The sequence below is a fragment of the Aegilops tauschii genome, chromosome 5 (assembly GCF_002575655.3).
Source record: "Aegilops tauschii subsp. strangulata cultivar AL8/78 chromosome 5, Aet v6.0, whole genome shotgun sequence".
Lineage (NCBI taxonomy): Eukaryota > Viridiplantae > Streptophyta > Magnoliopsida > Poales > Poaceae > Aegilops > Aegilops tauschii.
In genome coordinates, this window is record NC_053039.3 from 143,675,615 (window position 1) to 143,696,675 (window position 21,061).

Genomic DNA, 21,061 nt, shown 5'->3' on the forward strand with positions numbered 1-21,061 from the left:
TGCCGTTAATTTTTCTTTTTGGCAATTTACATTGCAAAAAGTACTTTAATTATTAAATAATTGTGTCTGTGTTATATTGTCCATACGTGTGAAATTTAACATGCATTATTTTTATATAACTCTTGTAAACTATTTCAAGAGCCCGTGGCAACGCACGGGCATTGTACATAGATGTTCAGCTCAACCAAGTTCGACGAAGAAAAAAAAATGATGCGCCTGGCCTGAGCCGTTGTCGATTCCTTCTCGTCCGGCCCGCCCGAACCCAGTCAGCTCACCCAATTTTCCAGATCATACACAAGAGCCGCTGCCCATCCTCCTCCCCTAGATCTCTCCGGCCGGCAGGCAGCCATGCCGTCGCCGAATGACCCGCCCGCGGCGTTGCCCCTCACCCTCGACCTCGAGGACTTCAAGGTGCGCCCCCTTATTCGATTCGTTCTGTATCTCCCCTCTTTCCGTCCAGACCTAAGCGCTGCGTGGTTTTGCAGGGCGATTTTTCCTTCGACGCGCTCTTCGGGAGCCTGGTGGATGAGCTTCTGCCGGAGTTCCACGGGGACGATGCGGCAGGGGTACCCCCGCCGCCGCCGCCCCTGCTCGGGGCCGCGCCACCCGTTTTCCCCGCCGTCGACGAGCTTCTCGGGCTCTTCAAGCATTCCTGCAAGGAGCTCGTCGACCTGCGTCGTCAGGTCGGTTGCCGCCGGTCCTGGTGGTAGCATCCTGCGTGATTGGGTGTGTGGGTGGTTGTCCGGTGATGGTATATGCTGATGCTGGTGTTTCTTTTTCTTCCTTTTGTGGATAGATTGATAAGAGGCTCCAAAATCTGAAGAAAGAGGTGGCTACACAGGATGCCAAGCATCGCAAGACACTCGGGGAGGTTAGTTAGCATGCTTTCAAGTTTTCTACGTTTTGACTATATTGTTAATGTTAGTATATTATAGAAAGATAAATGAACGAGACCATAATGGAAAAACAATACAGATGAGAAACCAGACGAGCCATATATAGAGATTGGAAGTACAATTAACTCTGATACGGTGAAAACATAATGCAAAGTCTTACCGTTTGGAATATTATCTTTAGGTGTTCCTTGTTTCCTCTGGTTGTGCTATTCACTCGGATGGAAGTGCCACTCTAGGCTCGTAGTTAATTAGTTATATATGCTATCAATTACACATAGATGATCAAGTTGGGGGAATCTTTTGTTACCTATATAGGTTAACTTTGTTCTTTTGTTTTCATCGTCGTATGATACATGTCAACGTATGACGATGAGTAGGTTCCCAGTTTTAAGATCTTCACCCAATCGAATCTATTCAACTGTCTGTTAAATGTCTAGGACTTTATATATTATAATTTTTTCTTACTGTGTTTCTACCCCTCTTGTCCTGTTGGACCTGTTCAGTTGCTAAGAAGGGACATTTTCCTTTAGTAATACAGTTATACCCAGGCAAAGTTTAGTAGGCCATTCTGTAGAGAACCTAATGAATAATTGCTGAAAAGGGCAGTCCGTGATGCGGGAATCCAAAGAGACATAACTACAGCAGAAAAAAGTGCAAGGCATGCATTTGATGAGCATCTATAGAAGAATGACTGTCGTGTTTAATATTTGGTGACTCCTATGCTTCCATCAAATTGTAGTTATGAAGGAAATTTCTGACTAGGGAAATACACAGAAGAGATTTGTATCCTATTCACACATTTTTCTATTTGCATTTGGTTATCAGCATCTTAGGGTCTATCATTCTGTCAAATGCATCTCTGGAACGAGGATGCTGTTCGATTTTAGAAACTCAGCTGCATGTTTCGATACTTTACCATTTTAATGTGATCTGACTAGGCTTTTGTCAGTTAGGATCCTGGCAAATAGGATCATGTTGTCCCTTGAGAAATACTTTTTTTTAAGGTTCCCTATGAATTACTTTGTGCAATGATCTCCTTTCGAACCCTTCAGCACAAAGTGCCCAGTTGGAACAATTTTTTTGGATTGACCATAGATGCTGTTCAGTAAAAATAAAACACCTTAGCTGAACCCTTTAGCATAAAGTGTCCAGTCGGAACAAAATCTTTGGACTGACCATAGGCGCTGTTCAGTAAATAGTACACATTAGCCGCCCAGATTCTGGTTGGGCAATCAGTGTTATAGTTCAATACCGGAACATTGTTTATAAGGCGTCCCGCCTTCGGCCATTAGGCGGCAAGGCGCCCTGGCAGCGCCTTGAAATTATGCCTGCTTTAGGCACTTAGGTGTCGGGGCGTTGGTGCTCGCCTTAGGGCGACTTAGCACCTTATAAACAATGCACCGGAGAGTCTGGCAGAAAAAAGAAAGAACGACAAGAATCCATGTATTTGGTTTCCAAGTTGCAACTGATCACTTCTGTTTCCAGACTTGAGAAAAATTGCTCTTTTGAGAAGTTGTAAAGCTTAAATCTGGAGTTAATTTTGATTTTTTGTGGGTTCTTACATCGATATGGAATCATCAGTATGATTACACACCAGTAATGTTCTTGTTCTGTAGTGAATCAATCAAAGTAATTGGTGAAAATATTTTATATTTTAGCTTAATCATTGAGTGAACGCGAAGTTTGATGACTTCATTTTTTTTAGAAAAATGAGATATTCCAATTGTAACCAGATATTGCTGCCATCTTTCAACAGAAAACAAGTTTTGACTATGTGTCTTCGAATAAAAAAAACATGAAGATGGTATTTTGTGCAAAACTTTCGTGAATTACTGCCAAATGTTGCCAGTCTTTAGTGTGGCAGTCTGTTAGATGCACTTTCTATGCATGTCCAAGATCAATATGCAACTTTGTTCAATGTTGTTGTCTCATCAAATTTAAAAGAAGAGCTGGCTGTTTGATTTCTTGTCCACTTAACTTTATGAAACATAAGTTACACCTCTACCATGGAATATTATTCTAATATTTGCAAGTTTTGCTGAACTAGTGATTCTGGTTCATTTTATATGTTCACTGTTTTATTGTTCTCCAGCTTGAGAAAGGTGTGGACGGTTTATTTGATAGCTTTGCTAGGCTGGATTCTCGAATCTCCAGTGTCGGGCAAACTGCTGCCAAAATTGGTGACCATCTACAGGTGATCATATACTATGCAGTATCTTTCTGTTATTATGTGTATCCATTGACCGTAACTTTACTCTTTGGTTAGTTTTTCTGTTGCTCTCTCCAATCCTAACGTTAAAAATATTTTTCATCTCTCAGAGTGCAGAATCTCAGAGGGAAACTGCCAGTCAGACGATTGATCTCATCAAGGTATCGTAATCTAGTTTGAGGCAAATGTTGTTCTGTTTACTGGTATTGATTTCATTAATTGAAATATGCTTCTTTTTAGTATTTGATGGAATTCAACAGCACACCTGGGGACCTTATGGAACTTTCTCCTTTATTTTCCGATGACAGTCGTGTTGCTGAGGCTGCTTCAATTGCACAGAAATTGCGTAAGCTCTCATAACTTGTTCCTTTCTTTCTAATATCAAGTGAACTACGTACAATTTTTTGTTGCACTTCACATTGTTTCGTTCATCTAGTAGCGATAGCATGTTTTTGTTGTTATGAATAGAGCTTGTTGTATTGTACAGCCCAAATGGCAACTATAACTATACAGTAGGACACTTGGGCTTCAGGTCAATTTACTAGACCTAGACCAATAGGAAACATACAATAAAAACCTAGATCATGGGAACTGTAATACACTCTTATACTATGTTCCATATCTTATCTGTACTACGCATTTATTTGCTTGATTTGTTTTTCGTGCACAAACACCTTGGAAAGTTGACATATAGTGTGGAGCTGAATTTTCAATATGTTCCTAGCCCATGTACATGCTTACCTTTATACTGCTTGGGTCAACAATGGTCAATTACCAAAATTACTTAAGTTGCCATGAAAATATCCTCTTCTTTTCTGGTGGGCATCATTTTTATGTAGAGAAGTGGGTGCACGTGTGTGCTGGTGTTTTCTGTGTGGGTGGGTGGGTGTGTGTGTGTATGTGTGTGTGTGTGGGGTGGGGTGGGGGGGGGGGTTGCTTTGGAAAAAGGCCATCACGGTTACATATGTATATCTTAGTTCATTTTTTAACTCTATGCTATTTTTTGATTTTTTTATCAGCTAGACTTCACAACTATGTGTTATTTAGCAAGAGCGTCGGTTAGCAATAAATGCAAAACTATGTTGAGCTTCAGATAGTAGTTTTTCTGTTTATCTTTTGAGGTCTCTCGGCACTCATGTTTATCCTAATACAATGCACATATGCTAATGTAGGATCGTTTGCTGAGGAGGATGTTGGAAGGCATGGTGTCACGTCGGCAGTAGGTTCTGCTAATGCAAGCCGTGGTTTGGAGGTTGCAGTTGCAAATCTTCAAGAATATTGCAATGGTCTGTTTTCTTCCCATAAGTTCCCTTGGCACTTCCCTTAGCTATTATTTTTTGCATCTACTTATGACTTTTTATCTTATGTTTAGAACTGGAGAATAGATTATTATCTCGGTTTGATACTGCATCACAGAGACGAGAGTTGTCTACAATGGCAGAATGTGCAAAAATTTTGTCGCAGGTTTGTACGCGATGCAAGGGACATGGTCCTGTTTTTCATGCTCAGTTTGGCTGATTCAAAGAACTCCTTTTTAGACCATTGTGATAGTGTCCACGATGTAGCACCAGTCAAGGTTAAGATAAGGACCACTGTTTTGAATTCTTGATTTGATATTTCTGCCAAGTGTATGATTATGGGGAGCACCTCTGCACCTTTTTGGCCTGTTCAGCGTTGCTTTGATATGCCCTAATGCTTACTGGGCTTGATGAGCTCAGGCACCTGATTATTAGATATGCCCTAAAGGTGTCTTGATAGAAGTATCTATAAGCCTCTGCAAACATACCAGCATGCGAGCATCTGCAAACATATCAGTTTGTGAGTATCTGTAAGACTGCAAACATGTCAGCCAAATAAGTAGACCCCCCACCGACTTTGAAGCTTTAACTTCTTTAGTTCTTTCTGGATAGTAGCTTAAGCTTATCGAGTTATTAAGCCTGAAAATAAGCTGGTTGTTTGGCCCCTGGTTATGGTTTCTCCCGATGATTCCACAGGTATACAATACTACCCTGCTCCTAAATATAAGACGTTTTTGCTATATTTAAGAACAGAGGAAGTATTATTTAAGTTTACTCAATTTAACATACTTTATCATGCTACATTGAATGCAGTTCAATCGGGGAACCAGTGCCATGCAACACTATGTTGCAACACGACCAATGTTCATTGATGTGGAAATTATGAATACTGATATTCAAGTTGTTCTTGGTGACGATGGTCCCCAAGCTGACTCCAGTAGTATAGCAGAGGGTCTCTCTATCTTGTACAAGGAAATTGCTGGTATGCACAAATTGTATTTTGACAGTTATTGTTTCTAAGTTGTAGAAGGGGAGCCTTGGCGCAGTGGTAAAAGCTGCTGCCTTGTGACCCTGGCTCAAGTCCTGGAAACAGCCTCTTACAGAAATGGGAAAGACTGCGTACAATAGACCCAAAGTGGCCGGACCCTGCGCAAGCGGGAGCTACATGCACCGGGCTGCCCTTTATTGTTTCTAAGTTGTACTTGGACGATAATTTATGGTAATCTGATCGTCCTATTGCTGCTTCAGATACTGTGAGAAAAGAGGCAACTACAATAATGGCTGTCTTTCCTTCTCCGAATGAGGTCATGTCAATTCTTGTGCAGGTATGTTTTGGAAAGCAGTCTTCTCTGTGACCAACATTGCTTAGCTTATTGATAAAGCAAAAGACTAATGTACTCCATTTCAGCGAGTGTTAGAACAAAGGGTCACAGCAATTCTTGATAAACTTTTGATAAGGCCTTCTCTTGCTAGCTTGCCTCCAGTAGAAGAAGGTGGCCTTCTACATGTAAGCACTCTGTACACTATCTACTTCCAAATTGTATTTTTTTTTGACATAATTCACTGAAGCATGAGATCTTGTTCCCGTCAAATTGTAATGGCAGTATCTGAGAGTTCTGTCAGTAGCATATGACAAGACAGAAGAACTTGCCAAAGAGTTGCAGTCTATCGGCTGTGGGGATTTGGATATTGAAGGTACATTGTATTGCAATCTCTTAGTTTTTTCCTACTCCCTCCGATCCAAAATAAGTCTCGCAGTTTTGAACTAAGGTTAGTTCAACCTTAGTTCAAAACTGCGACACTTATTATGGATTGGAGGGAGTAATACTATATATTCATCTTGAGCAATTTGCCGTTCCTTTGCTTGCGAAAGAAATATTGACCCATGATCCTTGATTACATCTATTTTAGATCAAGTTCCATTTAATATATTGGGTCTAAAGCAGGGTTTGGGAACCGGCAAGTAACTGCCCAGTTTTCGTGAAACTACTGGGCACATACTTATTTTTGGAGCCCTGGTTCACCGTTAATACCCCCAAATTAAAAACATAGCTATCAAAATAGGTATATGCTAGTTTCTACTGCATGTTCTAACATTATTACTGAAACTTTTTTGAAACAACAACAACAAAGCCTTTCAGTCCCAAACAAGTTGGGCTAGGCTAGAGTCGAAACCCATCAGATATGGAAACCGATTCATGGTTCTTCTGTAGCATTGACCCCAAACATCGAAAGGCGTCCTTCTGAGCTACGACCTGCCCATCAAGGCTAACTTCCTCCTCGTCGTGCCTAGTAGTACTGAAACCGCATCTCATGTACTCAGTTTCAGTTCTGAAAAGCCTAAAACCTTTCGATTCTAAAGTCTGTCTCCACAGCTCTAACTTTCTGTTAACCCCGGTCGACTATCGTCGACTAGCACCACATCATCCGCAAAGAGCATACACCATGGGATATCTCCTTGTATATCGCTTGTGACCTCACCCATCACCGAAGCAAAAAGATAAGGGCTAAAATCTGACCCTTGGTGCGGTCTTGTTTCAATTGGAAAGTCATTAGTGCCACCACCACTTGTTCGAACACTTGTCACAACATTATCGTACATGTCCTTGATGAGGGTAATGTACTTTGTTGGGACTTTGTGTTTCTCGAAGGCCCACCACATGATATTTTGTGGTATTTTATCGTAGGCCTTCTCAAGTCAATGAACACCATAAGCAAGTCCTTCTTTTGCTCTCTGTATTCCTCCATAAGTTGTCGTACCAAGAAAATGGCTTCCATGGTTGACCTCCCAGGCATGAAACCAAACTGATTTTTTGCCACGCTTGTCATTCTTCTTAAGTGGTGCTCAATGACTCTCCCATAGCCTCATTGTATGGCTCATCAGCTTAATTCTAGGTAATTAATACAACTTCGAACACCCCCCTTGTCCTTGAGGATTGGTACTAATATAGTCCGCCTCCATTCTTCGGGCATCTTGTTTGACCGAAAAATGAGGTTGAAAAAGCTTAATTAGCCATACCATCGCTGTGTCTTCAAGGCCTCTCCACACCTCAATGGGGATACAATCAGGGCCCATTGCCTTGCCTCCTTTCATGCTATTTAAAGCCTCACTGACCTCGAGCTCCTGGATTTGTTGTGCAAAACATGTGTTCGTATCATCAAAGGAGTTGTCCAGCTCAATGGTAGAGCTCTCATTCTCTCCATTGAATAACTTGTCAAATTACTATCGCCATCTATGCTTGATCTCCTCCTTAACCAGAAGCCGATCTACTCCGTCTTTGATGCACTTGACTTGGTTGACATCCCTTGTCTTCCTCTCTCGGATCTTGGCCATCTTATAGATGTCCCTTTCGTCTTCCTTCGTGTTTAATCATGGGTAGAGGTCCTGACTCCTTGTGGGGTATACACGCTGATAACATTGAGAACCAAGTCCCCAACGACCAGCTTGGATAATCCGTCCCCTTGCCTCTTGACGTCTACCACTCCATACTTGAGGCTCTTGTTGATCAAGGTGCTTACTTCATTCTGTTTGTAGTTGTCCGTGTATACCGCAACTTGGAGCCGGTGTCCTCTACCTCCTTCGCCGGCTGTCCCTTCCATTTGGCTTCTTGGACGCATAGGATATCAACGCCTCTCCTCACCGCTGCATCCACCAACTCCCATAACTTACCCGTCGGGGACCCTACGTCCAGCTACCAATGCAGATCCTACTAGGCTCAGTTAGCTTCCTTAACCTTCGCACTCGTCGAGTCAAATGCGAAGAGCCTAGCTCATTTTTTACTACACTCGGGCGTCAATGTAGCGCGCCACTAAGGATGCGATGACCTGATCCTTGACCACATATCACTGTATCCAGATCGAGATACAGGCGTGCCACCAAGGGGGTGATGGCCTGGCCCTTGCCCATTTAACACCACACTCGGGTTCCGATATGGCACGTTGCTAAGAGGATTACGCCCCAACGATGTACTTCTGGGTTTCATCTCCATAAGAATGGCTGAGTTTTGACGTTAGCTCGCCAAGCTTATCACAACCCTCCTCCTTTACCTGGGTTTGGGACCGGCTACGTTGAGACAACATAGCCGGAGATTCGGTTATGATTTCGGAGAAATGGTTTCTATCCAGAAAGCCCAAGGTTTTGGTGAAATTTCTGACAAAAAAAATGCTAGCAGTAGACTGTTCGCAAAATCTTGGCCTGAACAATGGTAAATATGTTGGATAGTACATACCTTTAGTATCGCTTGGATATTTGATTTAATTAATTTCTGCATGCAGTATCATTAATATCTACTATATTCCTGAATGAACTTGTCTTTTGGTGTGGTCTGTTGTGGCGCCCTAAGTAAATATACCAAGTTAAAACATGCTAATTTCTTAGGTTAGCAAACTGTTCTTTCTATCAATGCACCCAGAGATAAGTTTTGTGTTTTCTCAAGAGAGAAAACCCTTCATATGCAATCACAACCAAACACCCAAGACAACGACTCATGGTTATAGACGAGTATAACAAAGGATGCAACCAACACAATCACCGGCCTTAACACCACCCATCCACACCATGCCTTTACACTGCCGATGTGTTTAGGCATTGGCCACCTAGACTCCTGAGCCATGCCGCCCGCCATGAGCCATGACAAACGGTAGGTAATCTCGGCAAGGTGTCGACCATGTCACCCTAGGTTGCAGTTTCAACATGGCGCTGGCGCCCTGGAATGTATGTGCGCCGAAGCCATGAGCCGATGATGGTATCCACAATATTCATTGAGCCTCCAAATGGTGATTCCCATGGGCGCAGCAGCAAGCTTGCCTTGCCGATTCCCTGGCTGGTGTCAAATTTGCAACAACCACGTCAAGACACAGCTGCGGACCGCCAGGATCGCCTGCAGCCATGGAGGCGGGCAAACCTTGCTGACCCACCGGCCACCGCACCGCTGACAGAGGACACCACTCATGTGTCCAGAGTGTGCCCGGAGGAACTGCTTACGCTTTTGAAGCTGTGGCCTTGTGCACAGGCCTTCCGTGAGTAACTCCCGAAGAAGTTTGCTCGCGGCCAGTTTAGTGGTGGAACGCTGAATCTGCGGCATGCCATTGGCGTGGCCCAGGTGCTACTCACGAGCTTGGATCCACCGGCGGCTTTCCGCCTGGAAGGGCAGGAGCTGCCGCATCTCGGTGGCTGCCCGCAGCAAGGAAGGACAACACCACTCCATGCACGCACAGCTTGCCACTAAAGGTGGCGAGGAGCCACCCTGCCACCACTGCCACGCCACACCAACTGCGCCTGCGACTACCATCACGGGGAGCAGGGGCAGTGTGAGGACGAGGAGGAGAGGAGCCACCCTGCCACCACCGCCACGCCACACCAACTGCGCCTGCGACAACCATCACGGGGAGCAGGGGCAGTGTGAGGACGAGGAGAGGACTCATGGGAGAGTGCAGGAGAAGCCCTGCTGCCGTCACCAGCAGTGGCGACGGTCACAATGAGAGGAAAGGAGGAGCGGTGCCTATGTGTTGGCCCGTGAGCCGCCTGGGAGACAGAAGTTTTTTTCTCCTCCTACCCGCATACTTTAATTGAAGGTTCTCTGTAGTCAGAACCATTCTCTTACATCTGAAGCGCACTTGCAGATATGTGTAGTACCATCATGATTATGTCCATATTTCTTGTAGGTCTCACTGAGTCTATATATGTTTCCCACAAAGACGAGTACACGGAATTCGAGCATGCATCACTCAGACAGCTATATCAATCAAAGGTTATAATTTTGCTTTTATAGATTGTATTTTTTTCGAATATTGTAGTTGGTCACATTGATGTACTTGGCAGATGGCTGAATTAAGAGCCGAGGCCAAGCAACAATCTGAATCGACTGGGTCAATTGGCCGTGCAAAAGGAGCATCCTTGAATACCTCACCCCAGCAGCTGATATCAGTTACTGTAGTGACCGAATTTGTTCGTTGGAATGAGGAAGCAATATCGAGATGCACACTGTTGTTTTCTCAGGTGAAACTAATTTTCCTTGTACTAATTATTAATATGTTGCTTGGTAAATAATTTCTGTGTTTGCATTAAACTTTTGAAAATTGATATCCAAAATAGTTTCAAGAATAATACAATCTATAAAAGCAAAAGAATAAACATGTTATTTTAAGCCACAAGGCCTTGGCCTGTTATTGGCAAGGCCATGTTTCTCCTATAATCTGGAAGTTAATTTCATAGTTGTTCAACTGTGTTCTTTTATTACATAAAGAGACCAATGTATTGTTTTCTGTTTGAACCTACTCTACTTTTCTCACAGTTATAATCTTTTGCAGCCTACTACTGTTGCAGCTAATGTCAGATCCATATTTGCGTGTTTGCTTGATCAAGTAAGTAAAGAACCATGGGCCAGTAATAACATATGTCAGTCTTCAAAGTATGATGCTAGTCTAATGACAATGTTGTTTTGTTATATAGGTCAGCCAATATTTAACTGTTGGGCTTGACGGTGCTAGAGAGAGTTTGAACGAGGCTGCAGCTATGAGGGATAGATATGTTATCGGGACTAGTGTTAGTAGAAGGGTTGCCGCGGCTGCTGCTTCTGCTGTATGCCTTCTTTTCTGTTCTTTAATCTACTTCTAGTTTTTGGCCACGAGGCACATCTGGTCATGGACATTATCCGTGGATGAAGGAGTTAGCTAGATTTAAACTATTTGCAGGCAGAGGCGGCAGCTGCTGCTGGTGAGAGTAGCTTTAGATCCTTCATGATCGCTGTGCAGCGTTGTGCCAGTAGTGTAGCTTATCTTCAGCAGGTAATTTGGCTAAACATGCAACCTAGATTGCTAGGCGATGAACCATGCTGATTTTATCCTTCTCCCGTGTAGTACTTCTCAAATACTATATCACGTCTCCTGCTGCCTGTCGATGGTGCCCATCCATCTGCTTGTGAAGATATGGGATCGGCAGTATCTGTTGTGGAGGCTGCTGCTCATAAAGGACTGTTACAATGCATTGATACAGTCATGTGTGAGGTTTGCACCTTCTCTTTTCCCTTTTCATGTCCAAACAAATTTATGGTGCCATGGGAATTATAAGTACTGTAAATCAACTATGGAATAACAAAAAGGTACTGTGAACAAATAATGAGGAAAACTTGCGTACTGTTATTTATGAGTTGATTAAACTATTGAATCAACAGACTAATGAACAATGGGTGATATTATTTCAAATTGATCCCATGCATGTATTGTAGTTTGGTGCGAGAACTTGCTTGTGTATGGTTCTGAGGAGTAATGGCAGGGGGCTCACCTTGATCAGTGTCATGCCATGCCACCGCAAAGGCTTCCAGTATACCGGGTTTCGGACATGCGGACTGGTCTGCGGACACTTTAGGGACTCGGTCTGATGGCAAAAGTGGTCCGGACATACGGGAGGTTTGAGGGTCCGCTTTGGAGATGTCCTTATACCTTGAGCAACCGTCTCTTCCACCGTAGCTTCAACGGAATCTGTAATCTGTTCTTCCACTTGTTCATCTGGCATAGAATTTGCACATTCTCCTGCTGCATAATTCACTTGATCTTGATGAGCGGTCTGTGCCGAAACGATGCCACTTTCACGAGTACTTGGATTAGAACTAGTGCCACATTTACGGCATTAAATTGTCACTCAAATCACTACATTGCATATTACAAGCTATTCTAAAATGCTACTAAAATTCAGAAAATATACCTCTCCCTTTGTATTTGCTAACCCCTTTCCCTTCCTTTCCATTTTCTAAATGCTAGTCTGCTAGTGGCACCGTGTGCCACTGGTTTCTGGTGGGTGGTGGCGGAGCGCTGAGAGGCCGAGCTGCCGAGCTCCACCCTACAGCCGGGCGGTGGGAAGTAGCCAGGCGGTGGTGAGTGGCCCAGTAGTGGCGGCAGCGCAGTGCACCAGTTGGCAGTCGCTGCCTCACTGGGGCAGTAGAACTGCGACTCAGGATGGGTGGCTGCATCGATTACTAAGTCTCTGGATGAGTTCTCTGGCGACTATGAGGTAGGCAACACTAAGAATCGGCGAGGGGAGGGGAGCAGGCGAGCGGTGGCTTGCACACGTCGGGCGGGTGTCGTGCATTGCGTGCACTGAACGAGCGGTAATGAGGGGAGGGGAGCGATGACGTGTACTGGTCGAGCGGCTAGCGGAGGGGAGTGGCGGCTTGCACTAGTCGTTGTCGAGTGATTTAGGTCTTGCTCTCTCGCCGCCAGACTCTTACTCATGGGGATGATGCAAAGAGACGTGGTCACGTGGGGGTTTAGGGCCAAAATAGCCAGCTTATTATATGGTAGTATTTTTTTTTCTTCTGAAAATTCTCGGTGGCAGCCAGACTCTTACTCATGGGGATGATGCAAAGTGACGTGGTCACGTGGGGGTTTGTGGGCCAAAATAGCCAGAATATTATATGGTAGTATTTTTCTTTCTGAAAATTCTGGGTGGGCCATGACCCATCCTCCACACCCTCCACACTCTCTAGGTCTGCCAATGGTGGATGAAACAGCTGATGGAGAGGCAGTGGAGCTGGTTGACTGGCTTTCCAAGGAACTGGAAGAAATGCGCAACTAATCAAGTTCATGGCGCCTAGGACCAGTCCCACCAGAAGGCCTGTGCGTCGATCCTGAACACAATGGGACACAACGGAAACATGAAGAGAGGTGCCATCTGCTGCCTGAACACGGAGAGGAGAGTCAGGAGAACTAGGAGGACAGGTGGAGTCCGTTGTTATGTGAAAAGAAGCACCAGAATCTGGAACCCATGGAGCTGATATACTTGTAGGTGGTGGTGGTGTGAGGAAGACCTGTGTGCAGAGGCAAACATACAACGAACCAACACAACCATCTCTTGCTCAGTGGGGAAGATATGAGGGCCTGACTGAGAAGAGTCAGTGGAGCTCTGCTGACCTCTCTTCATGTTTACCTGACCCCGTTTATTATTCTAGCAGTTCCGAGAAGTGTGCCCTGGTTTACGACAGTAGCCACAGAAGAGACCGTAAGGAGTGCCAGCTCAGGTAAAGCCTCCAAAAGCGATGGTCAATGTTTGCTGACCTCTCTTCATATTTAGGATGAAGGCATCGTAGAGACAGATCATCTCTGTCTGAGCTCGCTGCAGCTTACAGCGATGACAAGTGTGACAGACATCAACACCCTGAGAGTCAAGCTGATGTCATGCTGTAGACATCAGGCAAAAGAAGTCACCCATGGTAGCATTCATCTGCTGCAGCGACTGAATCTCCCTGAGAATGGCACGGAACATTGCCTCGTTGTGAGGCTCACACTGTTGCTGAAGACAAGCCCACATCAGCTAGTAAGTAGCAAGGGACACAATGTCCATCGAAAGAACATCATCATGCTAGTAACAACAGTGGCCTTAGTCTGAGCATTATCAAGCAGCCAGGTTCGTCTGGTAGGTCTCCAACGCTGAAAGACGAGGATGTCCTCCCGAGCGACATCATCAACATCCGGCTGGATGACATGCTCAGCTGGTGGCAAAGTGGGTCAAGGCGGACAGGGGCGGTCGACCATAAGAAAGGCCGAAGCCGCTGGCCAGCCATGTGAACCTGCATTTGCAGCCCTACTCTGGGAAGTTATTGCCATTGAAGATGGCCAGTGGTCGCAGAATTGTAATCATGCCTGTACGGGAGGCACCATGGAGCCAAGAAGGCTGGGGGGCAGCACTTGGTGCTGCTGGTTTGGGATCTGCAGGACGTGCTGCTGCCAGGGAAGCAGAGAATAGAGGTAGTCAAGAGAGGAGAGGTGCCAGCTGAGGTGCCGTCATCCGCTGTGGCAGCAACCTTGGTGTTGTCCAGCACGAGGCCGCCGAGGCGACCGCCAGGAGCAGCCAGCTCGAGGACGATGGATGGCGGCCGGGGTGTCAAGCACAGTGGCTGCCGGGCAGCATATCTGCTGCATTGTAGAAGCAAGGGCCGCACACTCGGCAGTGTGTAGCAGGTGGTGACGAGATTTCCCTTGGGTGCACTGGCGGCTTGATGTGGAGCCACGAGGCGACGATTGGAGGGTCCAGGGAGCGATCAGTGGAGAGGAGGGTGAGTTAAGAGGCCACGGTGGCACAGCTTTGGTGGGCCGATAGAGGCTGGGCAGTGCTGTAACCCTAGCCCTGACCTTGCTTTGATACCCAACGCAACCAAAAGTTCAAACTGATGGGAAGAGCTAGGCAATCCACATATACACTTGAACACCCCTCACGTGTGACGCGGGAAGTCAACACATCAATAGACTCAGAGTATGGCTCAAGAGGCCTATAAGTGGACATATTATAAATTATGAAAGCTAGGACTTGAACTCAAGACCTTAGACTCTGATACCGTGTTAAGCTTCATGCAATGGCTAACACAACCAAAAGTCCGAACTGATGGAAAGGGCTAGGCAATCCACATATACACTTCAGTACATACGAAAATAGAACCCTAGAAAGGAGAAACTACACAGCTAACAGTTACACTTGACAACAATTATCAATACCATGGGCAAATAACGAACGAAAGGAAACTAATGCTCATGGTACAGTTAATAATGTTTTTCGAATTGATCGTGTACCGGTATTTTTATTCACTCGGGCATGGCTCAGAGGTGCGAGATTTGAGCGCTCACCCTAGATTGGTCATCTATCCCTCCAACCAAAGCTAAGAGGGCTACATGTAAATGAGTGAGCTCTTGAAAACTTCGTTTATTTCTTGATTTATGATGAAATTAGACCTAGCTGGCATATGCAGAACGAAAACAAGTACTCCCTCCGTTCCGAAATAAACCACGAGAAGTATTTCGGAACGGAGTGAGTACTTTATTTCTTCTTTAAGTGATTTTACTATAATGAAATAATTACGTTAGCTTTAAGGGATTGATGTCCAATGCTACCTTAATCTGTTATGTTTAACTTTCTTCTAAAAAATATCACTTTTTGTCGATTTGGTTTGCCAAGAGTAGGGCCGACTGTGCTGCAGCATGTATGCTAAAGTACTTGCACCAGTGACATAATCTGTCAAACTGTATTCATGTTGGAAGCTATGAATTGATATGGTGAATTGATGAACATAATCCCCAATTGCCTCGATAATTGAATGATTTACATAATTGACTGGTGTCACAGGGTATTTTTCAGCAATTTTTAGTTCATAAGCATAATGCCTTTTGCTTTGCTTCCCAGGTTGAAAGATTGTTATCTTCAGAACAGAAAGCAACAGATTATCGGTCACCAGATGATGGAGCTGCACCAGATCATCGGCCAACAAATGCTTGCATAAGGTGCTCATTTGTATATTTGTGCTTCGCATGGTCCAAGATAACTAAATTAACTAATGTATCGTTGTTGGTTTATGCCAGAATTGTAGCCTACCTTTCTCGTGTTCTCGAGGTTGCATTCAGCGCCCTGGAAGGTCTAAACAAACAGTCCTTTTTGACTGAATTGGTATGTCACTAAATGATAATTCTTCACTCTCAAGCGATTGGTTTTCTTTTGTGTACGAATATGCAAATTCACAAGGTCATGCAGAACTAATGTACTACGGATTCAAGAAATAAGAATAGGACATGTTTTTGCATATTGCATCGTGATGCATGCACATGGTTTTAAGGTGGGAATGCGAAACAATGTGATGCCTTAGGGAGTGTTTGGCTTTTAGCCCAACCTTGCCTTGCCAAAATTTTGGTGAAAGTTTGCTAGCCCATTATCTGCCAACATTGGCAAGAAAATTGAACTAGTGTTGACAAAATAGTATTGGCTTGCCAAAAAATCAGCTATGCTCAAAACAAATACCCAAGTTTTTGGACCAAAATATTGCTAAGGTATCTTTTGGGCACAATTCAGACATGCCCTTAGAATCCTAGGAGCAGAGCAGTTAGCAGGGTGAGGGGCAATTTAATGATGAATCATGAAGGAAGAACCAGTGAGTGCAAGTGGAGCGAATCCCAAACAGCAAAAGAGCAGTACAAAGCAGGAAATATCATGCACCAAACAGCAAATAAGGAGCACCACCGAGTGCACACAACAAAAGCAGTGCACGGTGCTGGACCTTTGAGCGCTTGGCGCGCCGTGGTCTGCAGCACGCACCCTGTTACATCTTCTGTGATCAGACTATGGAGACGATGGCTCATCTCCTCACAGGCTGCTCCTTCTCGCGCATGGTGTGGCATGAGGTGCTTTCCTGGATCTGATTGACGGCTCGGCCTCCCGAGGCAGGGGATGTCTCCGTGGACTGGTGGCAGGCTGCTTGCCTCTCGGTCCAGACCTTGGTCCGAAAGGGCACGTCCTCAACCATCATGCTGGTTGCTTGGTGCATCTGGAAGCACCGCAATGCGATCACCTTTGACAGTGCACAACTCAGCCTATCCAGCCTCCTTGACAGGATTAGGACGGAAGCCAGAGCATTGGGCGACTGCGGGCGCGAGCGGCCTAGCTGCGTTGCTCCCGGCTGCTGATACGGCTGGCTTTAGTGGCATTGTGTTGTGACATTGGGTGCTCGTCTGTGAGCTTGTACAAACTCTTCTTCTATCAATGAATCGAAATGCAAGGCTTTTGCGTTTTCTCAAAAAAAAAAGCAGTGCAGAGAAGAAACACAACACTAAACACACCACACAGCACAAGGCAACAAAACGACCCGGAGGCTCAGATCCAGTCGAGAATTTGAGTACTCATGGTGGCTCAGATTTGAGAGGGATTCATGGGGGCTCAGATTGATTTGAGATCTGGCAGCGGTAAGCTCGAGGTCACCATGGGAGGACCTTGATGGCTGGCGGCAGCAGCAGGATCTCGACTTCCTCTTCTCCTATTGTGTCACCTCTGCTCCAGGAGCAGCCACATCAATAATGCGGCGGTGAATGTGTGGCGGGAGTTACTTATGCTGCTGCCATATGATATGCTGCTAAGTTGAGGGCAAGACATTATCATCTTAGGTCCTAGTACGCCTTAACACTGAAGCGACGCCTTGAAAACCATGTGCATATTCAGTACTCCCTAGCATTACTATGCTAGATGTGTCTTTGAATCTGTTGTATGTATTGAATCAAAATTCGGGTAAAGGGCATCTTGATGTTGACATAACATGTTTCACTCTGCAATTTCTGCACTAGTCATCATATCAAAATTTATGATAGCAACTGGGTGTTTAAGTTTTTATTACAAGCAAACACATGTAAATGCCTGAGACATCTCGTGCAAGCACAATACTGTGATCTAATATACCGAGTAAACACATGTAACAGTGCTCCAATATCGATAATGTTCATCTGTTTGTGATTCTTTACTCAATGTTATATTGGCATGGTAAATATGTACCATAAATAACTGAGCTGTGCCTTAGGGAAACCGCTTGCACAAGGGTCTGCTTAATCATTGGCAAAAGTTCACATTTAGTCCGAGGTACTCTCCTATCATCATATGAATTATCTTTACCTTTTGATCTTTTTATTCATATGACTCTTATGTTTAGTATTGCATTTTGTAACATCAGGAAGGCTTGTGCCCTATCAGGAACAGCAACAACAAATTTCGCAGCACCATCCTAGCAAAAAGAAAAAAAAACATAACACTATGCGATGTCAAAACTTGGGTCAAACTACACATTAGGAGAATTTATGCCTCCCCACCCCTCCAAATTTAATAAAGTCAAGGTGGACGATGTGTGGGTGGCATAACCATACTTGTCTGTATTGCTAGATCCCATCAATTAGGATCTGTAGTATCCGTTTTAGGGTGATTTTGCCATCAAATACAAAATTTACTCTGCAAAGGATAATGATACAACTTTAGCAGTTATACAGCTGAGTATGTAAACTTATGCCAGGTAATATTAGCTTGAACAAATCCATGCTAAATCACTAGTCAATTACCTATATTTGTATGGATAAAGTTGGCACCCTATAGTCCGAGATAGCCATGCCTTATAACATCCTTATATATGGTCTAACATATTGTTGTTCACTGCATATGGACTATTGGCCAATTGCCCGGTCAGCCCAGGTCGGTGTCTAAAAGGTTGTCTTTCTTGCCTGAGCTGATTGTACAGAGCAATGTTTGTTTTTGCAGTGGTGGGCTACGGTTGAAACGTGACATTACTGAGTATGGGGAGTTCGTCCGTAGCTTCAATGCCCCTTCCATAGACGAGAAGTTTGAACTGCTTGGAATGTAAGTGTGTTTTTCTATAGTTCTTTTTCCCCTGATGTTTTGTCTGAATTTTGTCCTTGACGTTTCTTTGCATTATGTGTTTGCAGCATGGCTAATGTCTTTATTGTTGCTCCGGAAAGTCTAGCTTCCTTGTTTGAAGGAACCCCCAGCATCCGGAAGGATGCTTTACGGTAGGGACCTGACTCCCTGCATATATAGTGAGACGTCTCTTTTATACCACTGTTTGATAAACTTGCGGCTAAAGTTGGGATCTGAATTACAGGTTCATTCAACTCCGGGATGATTACAAGACAGCAAAAATTGCTTCGATGCTTAACAGTATAATGTCTGAATAAAATTTACTTGAAGGTTGATGTTTGTCAAGCGGTGGAACGCTATGAAATGCTGCAGGGTCATCCCAATCGATTTTGACCATCAGTGTAGCCTGTATAACTGAGCTTCAATATTATGTTAATTCTTTTGGTTCCCTTTGTTTATCTGTTTCTAACTTGTTCTGCCTTGCTGAATCTTAGTTTTACATGTGCGGGTCCATGAAACCCTTGTAGCAAACTGGATAGGCAAGCATTATTTTTGTCTAGTAATAGCATTATGTTTGCGAAATGCCTATGTTAATTTTACCTCAGACTGGTCACAGTCGGTGGTCAAGCATAATTAGGTGTCCTAACGTTGTTGGCAGCCTTTATTTTATATAGAACGAGATTACTGCCGTGCTGCCGTCGCGTTCACGTCGCCCACTGCAGACGGCACTGGGGAAACCCTAGCCACGCTGCGGCACTCCTCCTGCTCTCCCCACCCGCTGCGTCGCCATCGAAGGCGATGTAGGATGCGGGCGAAGCCGTGCACGCCCTATGAAGGTGGCGGTGGGGCGTCTTTCTTTTGGTTGGTAGCTGTAACGAATCTTTGCGTGCTGCTCGTGGGGTGGCGTCCCTCGTGGCAGTAGGGCCGCCCTTGGGCGGCGCTTTGTGGTGGCTGGCCGGATTTGGGATCTTGCTTCTCGCATCTTGCTTCAGGGGCTCGATAGCGGTTGTGCCGCCTTTGGCCGTGGGAGCATAGTGCTGAGTAGGCTTAGCTTTGGTGGCGCTGGTGGTGCCCTGCCTCTCCTTGAGTGGGTAGTCGTCGTCGGCGGAGGTGGCTAGAGATGGTCCTGGCGGAGGTGGGCCGCCAGTGGACGGACTCGGGCTCCTCCTGGCCGGCCTTGGTGTGTGCCCTGATCTGTTGCTGTTGTCCTTTGGGCAAGGCGGTGGTGGTGCTGGCTCGATCTGGGCGGGGCTGCGTTGCCTTGTTCTAGATTTGGCTGGCTCGACGGTGGCGGCTGCTGTGCTATGATGTGACTCCTCCCGCCGCGGTATCTGGCATGCTTGAGCAGCTTCGGTGGACGTTGGGTTCTATGATCTTGGGTTGGGAGAAATACATGCTTCGCGATGAGGCAACGACGACGCTCGCGGGCGCTGTCCCCTTCATGGAGGTGTTGTCTTTGGCTCCGATCCGACTCCCTTGCTCGTGCTCGGGGGACCCTTGCTCCGACCTCTGGACCATGCAGCGGCGGCGTCATGGTGTCGTTCCCTTCTAGAAGGCGCCGTCTTGTTGCTTGAGTAGATGTCGGTTACTGTCCTAGGCGTGGGTCTCTGGGATGCAATGTACATAATCAACGGCGCTCTCGACAACGCCTTCCCTATGTTCACCCAGGCCCTGCCGCCCACCTACCGACTTCTTTTTTTTTTTTAATATAAACATCGCCTTTATTCATTGGAAATAACAGTTACATTGTTAATGCCACCTACCTACCGCCCACCTACCGACTTCTGTTGGCAATGGGTGGGGGTGCGTTGGTTTGTGTGTCCTTGGGTCTTGGTCATGTTGTATAGGTCGCGGCATTGGTTGTGACGCGGCTTGGTTGCTCTGTGGCTTGCCTCCTTGCCATTGGCACGAGGTTGGACTATGAGTGTGTGGTGGATGTGGAGGCTAATTCTCGAGATTAGCGTTGTAATGGTCGAAAGATGTTGTACTCGGCTTCTTTGCCACTTCTTTAATACAATGATACACATGCTTTTGCATATTCTAGAAAAAGAGATTACTGCTGTGTGGAAGGCTTGCAGTGTGACGGAGACATTTGCATGCATACAGAGATAAAACGATTGTCAAAGATAAACAAAGAACTGTATGAATTTAGTGTTAGGGTAGAACGCCTAGCACACTGTAATACAAGGATCATGTGGTTGTCGCGGATAGGGTGAGAAGGAGAGGGAGGAGGCTCTCGTGTGAGGCCCCGGATGGGGTTCGAATGAAGAAGTCAAATTGGTGAATCGAAACCACTCACAACTATTAAATTTCACTCACATACCTCGAATTGGTCTGGTACCGTGAAGAGGAAGAATCCTAGGTAGACTAGAGATAGCTAAATGTTCATCCTTCTTGTGGATCTGGTCTGACTGCGGCCTATTTGTATTACAACGTTTTATGTTACAGTGTTTTTTAGGGTATTTATATTACAATGGTTGAAACCGCGGAGTGACAA

General features: G+C 45.2%; 1 protein-coding gene across 1 annotated transcript; it reads left to right on the forward strand.

The window, feature by feature from the left end:
* The first annotated feature begins 192 nt into the window (after positions 1–192).
* LOC109741313 (exocyst complex component 5) lies at positions 193–19,146 on the forward strand. The gene is made up of 24 exons (XM_020300387.3): positions 193–411; positions 486–683; positions 797–871; positions 2,989–3,090; positions 3,216–3,266; positions 3,346–3,451; positions 4,278–4,391; positions 4,478–4,569; positions 5,217–5,385; positions 5,652–5,728; positions 5,812–5,910; positions 6,008–6,098; positions 10,068–10,153; positions 10,225–10,401; positions 10,713–10,766; positions 10,855–10,983; positions 11,097–11,189; positions 11,262–11,408; positions 15,571–15,668; positions 15,747–15,831; positions 17,723–17,781; positions 18,448–18,546; positions 18,633–18,716; positions 18,809–19,146. The coding sequence occupies exons 1-24, from the start codon at positions 349–351 to the stop codon at positions 18,879–18,881; spliced, it is 2,421 nt and encodes an 806-aa protein (XP_020155976.1). The 5' UTR covers positions 193–348; the 3' UTR covers positions 18,882–19,146.
* Positions 19,147–21,061: the final 1,915 nt, after the last annotated feature.

What these genes read in the sequence shown, in the direction of transcription:
- LOC109741313 (XM_020300387.3), top strand. Translation starts at nt 349, where the DNA reads ATGCCGTCGCCGAATGACCCGCCCGCGGCGTTGCCCCTCACCCTCGAC. An exon ending in GACAGCTATATCAATCAAAG is followed by an intron (nt 10,154 to 10,224) that starts GTTATAATTTTG and finishes TGTACTTGGCAG; the next exon opens with ATGGCTGAATTAAGAGCCGA. An exon ending in AAGTTTGAACTGCTTGGAAT is followed by an intron (nt 18,547 to 18,632) that starts GTAAGTGTGTTT and finishes ATGTGTTTGCAG; the next exon opens with CATGGCTAATGTCTTTATTG.